This window comes from Myzus persicae, unplaced genomic scaffold (assembly GCF_001856785.1).
Source record: "Myzus persicae strain clone G006 unplaced genomic scaffold, MPER_G0061.0, whole genome shotgun sequence".
NCBI classification, from domain to species: Eukaryota; Metazoa; Arthropoda; class Insecta; order Hemiptera; family Aphididae; genus Myzus; species Myzus persicae.
Genome location: NW_019101232.1, coordinates 6,059 through 13,002, shown reverse-complemented (window position 1 = coordinate 13,002; position 6,944 = coordinate 6,059). Strand labels below are relative to the sequence as shown.

The 6,944-nt window shown below is 31.7% G+C and overlaps 1 protein-coding gene across 1 annotated transcript; it reads right to left on the bottom strand.

Annotated features, from left to right (window-relative positions):
* Positions 1-4,203: 4,203 nt before the first annotated feature.
* On the bottom strand, positions 4,204-6,609 carry LOC111028281 (zinc finger MYM-type protein 1-like). Its single transcript, XM_022306865.1, has 4 exons — positions 6,550-6,609; positions 6,083-6,284; positions 4,786-6,001; positions 4,204-4,366 (listed from the first exon to the last, which is right to left on the bottom strand). Exons 1-4 carry the CDS (start codon positions 6,607-6,609, stop codon positions 4,204-4,206), a joined length of 1,641 nt encoding a protein of 546 aa, XP_022162557.1.
* Between the last annotated feature and the right edge of the window lie 335 nt (positions 6,610-6,944).

Here is a 6,944-nt window from a genome sequence, read left to right as displayed (position 1 = left end):
ACAATATTATTTCATAATAATATCTTCGGTAATTGGTTGTGACTGCTCGGAAACATATCACTCATGTTTCGAGTGTCATGTGGCCGCCTCGAACATTTCACGGTCGCCAACCACGGACCGAGACCCGAAAGCCGGAGTGCCGTGGATTTTTTAATTATAATAATGATAAGAATCATGTCAGGATACATTTGGACCAGTAATAAAAATCAACACAACTCAGTTTGATGAGAATATATATATATGTATTTATTTTATTTGAGTAGAATACCTAATTTAATTTGGTGCCGAGAAAGCCGAATGGCATAAAACTCGGTCAGAGCAGAAAATAATATTTGGCACTTGTGATATAATAAGTAATGATAATATACAAAAGACGAGATACCTCCACAAACGTACCGGACGGTCCCGGCCAATAAGCGGTGACCGGCGGTCGTAAAATAATATTAACTCCATTTTGTACATAATAAGTATAACAATAATAGTGTAAAAGAAAAAAATATCATTTACAATAAATGGTACTCATCGCCAGTTCCTACCAAGTGGTCTACCGGCGGAAAAATAAAATAATATACCATCACGTACAGAATAAAAATAATAATAATAATCCACTAAAGTACCGGCCACGGTGAGAATAATAATATAAATATTTACCAAATAAAGATAAGTTGCCCAGTGCCGCCCCTCGGCGCACCAGCGACAAAACGGTCGCTACTCGCCCATGGTAAGTCGCTCGGAGACGGGTAAAAGATGGAGTGGAGGCCTTTTCTCTGTCGGCCGGTACCCGGCGATCTTGGGTGGCACGAAACAGGTGGAGGTGTCAGGGGGGGAAATACTTATGCGCAGATAGCGAGTGAGTGGCCGATACTCTAGGTGTTTGATTAGGTGTGGTGTATTATGGTGACCTTTATAATTGTAACTCTACTTTATGGGTACTAGGAGGGGAGCGTGTGTGCGACTGCAGGCTGTACAGGTGGTGTGGTCATCGATCGGCGGAGACCTGAGGTCCGGGGTATACCTTATCATGTCGCGCTCCTAATGTGTACCAGCTGTAGTATGTCTATTTTATAATTTATAATACTAATAGTATACCGATTTGCGTTGGACGTCACATGGTATTTGGTAACAACATAATAATCTCTTAATCAGTAATAATAACAACATAGAATATATTTTATAAACATTATATTATTACAGTTCTTTCAAAATTTTAAATAAAAAATAGTTATATTTAGATTTTCATGGAATTCTCGTATATTATGTGTACGAGAACAATGTTTCCTCGTACCTCGTACAAATGGTCCAAATTATAGTACAAGTACGAGAATTCTCGTATGTCTGGCAACCCTGACGGGGAGGCAAGTCGTGTAGAACGAATACCGGCCGCCGACATCGCTCTCGTTCTCTGACCGTCGTCACGGCCTGACCCGTCATTTTTTCCAAGTTTAGCTAAAAATCCAACTACGTGTTCCGCTTAACCACGTTTTTCTGTCGAGAACGTCTGTGACACCCGACCACGGGTTCATCCATTTTGTACTTTCAATTCATTATATTATAATATTATAACGCGATACGTCAAACACGACCTCGTGGAGATCTGTTCACCATTGTACATATTTTTGTATCTCGTTTCAAATAAACGCCATCCGGCAACTACTATCGAAATCGTCGGTGTTTGTTATTATAAACTTAATTATAAGTCGTGCGCTTCGTGACGAGTGTTCCAAAAATCACCATCGACAACGACCGGCATACCGTCCAGCTACCGTAGCCGCGTCAGAGTCATGCATCTTTTCTGTGGTATATAAGTCAGCTTCAGTAGAGGAAATATTGATTTTACATTTAGGGGTGGTAATCATCTCGTTGATATTAATTTCTTCAATAGAACGGTATTCTTATTATTATCAATTTCTTCCGTTGTATTACAGCAATCATCTTAAATTTGAATATGAATACTAAACAAACCAGGGCTATATGTAATACAACTAACTTCAATGATTTCAAGACAATTTTCATTCAAACCAATGTCCAAATCATGTGTAATGTCATTACATGTATAATCGTTCTCTTTTTTAGGAGAATCATCTGTAAACAATTTTCTCTTTACATACACCACCGCACCCTCATTTATTTCAGTTGTTTGGCCTAACATACAATTTTTTTTTTTAGATAATTCTTTAGGATTATCAGCAATTTCATTTTCTCGGAAACTATCTCGACATCGCTGTTATATGTTGCTTAGATTTTTACGATTACACTATATTTTTAATAATTTGCAAACTGAATTTACAACCTCTGTCTCAAAAGAACAAAAATTATTTTTTGCATAACCATTGTCTTGGAGCATTTTAAGAAATCGTAACTTATTATCTGACTTACAATCTAATAACTTTCTGAGAGACGAGTTGGGTCTTTTCAATGCATTTAATAAATTCTTTTTAGCGTTATTACAATTACCTTTATTTAATATAACATTACAAACACCACTTATTGCTTCATTGGAAACACTTATGTTTCCAAATTCCATTGTAGGATATTTTTCTTCTATATAATGTGCTATTTCTTCCAAATGTTTTAATACAGACATTTTAAAATAAAATTAATCCTACTCTTATAGTAGGAACCTTCTTCGACTACTATTAAAAGTAAAATATATCGTGGAATTATATCTATAATACTATTATTTGTTTTTTATATATCCTTATATTATAACTATATCACTATTGTAGTAGGAGCCTTCCTCGACTACTATCAAATGTAAAATAAATCCTTAAATTATAACTATATTAAAACTATTATACTACTTAACTATCTATTGTACTATTTTTTTTTTATCCTTATAATATTAATGATTGTAGTAGGAATGTTCGTCGACTATTATCAAAAGTAAAACAATTTGGCCTTTGCGAGTATATACCAATTGTTTAACTTTTATCCTTATTATATGATAACTATAATATTAATGTAGTAGGAACGTNGTTTTTATAATGGTGATCCTTGGATCATATCCCTGCCTATAATCCTACTACTTTACCATATAAGGTCATACCGTGGGCGGCCACGCGCTGCACACGCCGGATGTCCCTTGCTTATCTGGTCGTTGTCATCTCTACAGAGGCAACACAACACTTTTAGTGCGAACTATTTTAATAATATTCATATGAGTAGTTATATATCTATGAACATATACATTTCGAGGTCACGCGAAATAGATGCTTTGTAGGCCTTACTCAACTATTATATATATAGAGTTCTTGTCCAGGTTATTTATAATATTTTAACAAAGTCACGAAATAGATGCTTTGTAGGCCTTACTCAACTATTATATATATAGAGTTCTTGTCCAGGTTATTTATAATATTTTAACAAAGTCACAGCTCGCTACAGAACAAACAAAATTCGGTATCAAATATCAATATTCAATAGTCGCTCTATGATAATATTTAATATTATGATACTGACACAGTGACATTATATAACCATGAATTAAAAATATATACTATTTGTTATTTTAAATTACTATAATAATAACATTGTGTATTTATTTTAGGTATTTGTGAATTTGTTAATATAGGTACTTAAATTATTTTAATAGTATTGTTATACTTCTAAAATAATTTATTTTGAATATAATATATTAAAGATAATTAAAATTTATCTTTTTCATTTCAGTTGAGGATTCGATGAAAAGAGGGGACCTAAATTTAGGCCTGTATGCAGGGCTGTCCCGAGGAAAAAACTGTGGGGGGGTGTAGACTAACTAATTGCCAACTCGTGGAGTCAAAAAAATTTTCTCGCTTCGCTCGAAGAATATTATCTTATAATGTTATTTTATCATTTTTATTTCCTTTGTGTTTAAAACAAAAAATTACTTTTTTTAGTTTTAGAATTTAAATAAAAAAATATTTTGTTATTATTCTCTTTGCTATCAAACACAAAGAGTAGTATAGATACCAAAATATTATTTTTTATTATGTTGATATTATAAATCACTATATAGTAGGTATATTGTATATAGTACAATATAATAAATCAACATTTTTACCAAAGATTTTATTGTAAAACAATAGAAAATAAATTTTGATGGACAGGTATTCAAATAAACATTTTTTATTACATATTAAACATACAAATATATATAAAAATATATAAAACATAAACAAGTTTTTTTTTTTATTAAAAATTGAACTTGTAAAATATTAACAGTTAAATTTCTATTCTGCGTTCCTTCAATTTTGACCACTGTAGTGCTAATTTATTAATGTCCAATTGGTCCACAATATCTTTTTCTATTCCTAATATTACTAAGGAATTTAATCGGTCGTCCTTCATTGTCGATCCGATAAATGTCTTTACTAATTTCAATTTACTGAAAAAGATAAAGCACTGTCAATTAAATTATTTATAGCGTGTTCATCAGTGTTTATCTCAGTCATAATTTTCATAGTGGAATCAATTAAAGCTATAGCATCAATTATACATAAATGTTTAGTTTCAAGAGTTTCAGTAAGACATTTTAATTTGTACATAATATTTTTCATAAAAATTATAGAAACAATTAAAACAAATGAAAGTAATTGTTTTTGAAGGCCCAGTGCTTTAGATCTTGTTCCCTTGTCAAAATGTACATTATCGGAACATATTTCGTCAAGACTTTTAATAATAGCTTCTAATGAGCCCCATACAGCTTTGATACTTTCCACTCTTGCTGTCCACCGTGTTTTTGATAAATTTTTTAGTTGTAACGCATTTTTGATTTCAGATAATTTTATATTCAGTAAACCATACCTCTTGTTACTTGCAGAAAAAAATACATAGAGATTTTCTAAAGTATCAATCATATTTGCAATAATTGTGCTTGCATCACAACTATGTTCTAAAAATGTATTAAGCCTGTGAGCCTGACAAGGTATGAATGGAATTCGATGACCAGTCAGTTCTGACAATTTCATCTGGGTTCCATTATATCTTCCAGACATGTTGCTAGCGAAGTCATATGATTGAAAAGTTATTAACCCTGGATTCAATGTGATGTTTTCTAATATATTTATAATTTGTTTAGCTGTACCTAAACCAGTCTTATCTGTTCCTTTTGATATCTCTAAAAGTCGCTCGACAGCCTGCCCTTGACTATTCACATAACGTGTACATACTGCTAAGCGATCTTCGTGTGAGATATCAGGTGTTGTGTCAGCCGATACAGAATAAATAATTGCTTCTTTTACTTCCTTTACAATTATTTTACGTGTTTCATTAGCCAATAATTCAATGAATTCATTTTGTGACCTTGGTCCTAAGTAATGAACTTTATATGCCCGTGTAGAAGTCTCCTTAATCCAACGATCCATTAGTGGGTTATGCCTAGACAATAATTGAACTAATTGCATAAAATTGCCACCACTTTCATCACCATCACCTCGAAACGCTAACCCTTGCCGAGATAATGTTCGAGCAATATCCAATAACATAATAACAATATTCTTGTTAAAATCTTTTTCTTGCTCTAATTGTATTGCTTTTTTTCTATTGTCTCTATTTAAAATGATATCAATATGATTTGAATTAGTCATGAATAGATAGTAGTCGTTTAAAGCTGCTTTATGTGAAGTAGAAGAAAAATGTTGCTCAAGTTTTCCCAGCTTTTTAGCACCACAACTCTTCATTTTATGCCACTGATTAACACCAGTTTTTACCCATGCTGAATCAGAATACAATTTACCAGCTCCTCGTGGAAATAATGAGCAAACAAAACAGTATACAGCATCCTTCAAAATACTATATTCAATCAATGAATACTCATTAAACCATTTAGAACTAAAACTGTGCTGTTTACATTGGTTAATGTTAGGATTTACTGGATATCTAGTTAGCTTAGGCTGATGTGGACCTAGAGCTATAAGATATTGACGTTGTGAACTTGAAATTATTGGCCCACGACCACCTGGATCATGATTTATAAATTCATCAGTTATATTGTTTGACAATGAAGTTAACGAAGTACCTTCTGAAAATTGCTCCAATACAATATTTGAATTTTTTAAAAATTCTATAGATTTAGATTTTATTCTGCTAATAATCTGGACACTTTCTAATATAAATATAATTGGATTTGGTAATGTTTCAGTTTTTAGTTTGGACAAAACTGTACCAATTTCAGTTAAATCTTCAAAAATATTTGCTAACTGACCAGCACATAGCAACCAATTTACATTCATTTTATCATGGTCAACCACATTTGTAGAATCTGTTATGGGAACCGATTGAGATGATGTAAATGTTGTTTGGACCTAAAATTGAATAACTTGTATAAATAAAAATAAAATAGAACCAACTAAAACTAGACTCTAGATTCTGAAACTAGGATTTGTTTGAGTTGAACTTGACTACATTAAAAAAAAATAGATATTATAGTACATGTGGTGAAACAGACTGACTTTTAAAATGTATTTAGCGACTGTTAATTTATTGTCATATGAAAAATTATATACACAATATTTTTTGCCATGCATAATGTCCCAATAATAATACATTCATAGCATTCTAATTTCTTACCTCGTCTAATACAGATTCTATTTCTTCAGATTTAGCTTCAGTCTGACTAGGATCATGCATGGTCTGAGTTGAACTTGACTAAATTAAAAATAATAAATATTATAATAGGTACCTACTTATATAGTGAAATTGGAATAATTAATTTTTAAATATTTAATTTTGTTAAGGGCTGTATATTTAATGTCATGGTATAAATCTAGTTTAGCACCCCCTCGAATTTTCGATTTTTTTTTTTTGAAACCTATGAAGTTCGACGAGCTTAGAATGATGGTGCAAAAATAAATTTTCGGAAATGATTAGTTTTGAAGTTATAGACTTGCGAAGTTCACGATTATCCTATATCCACTCTCCAATAATATAATATTAACATGGAATTAAAAATTGGATTCAATTAC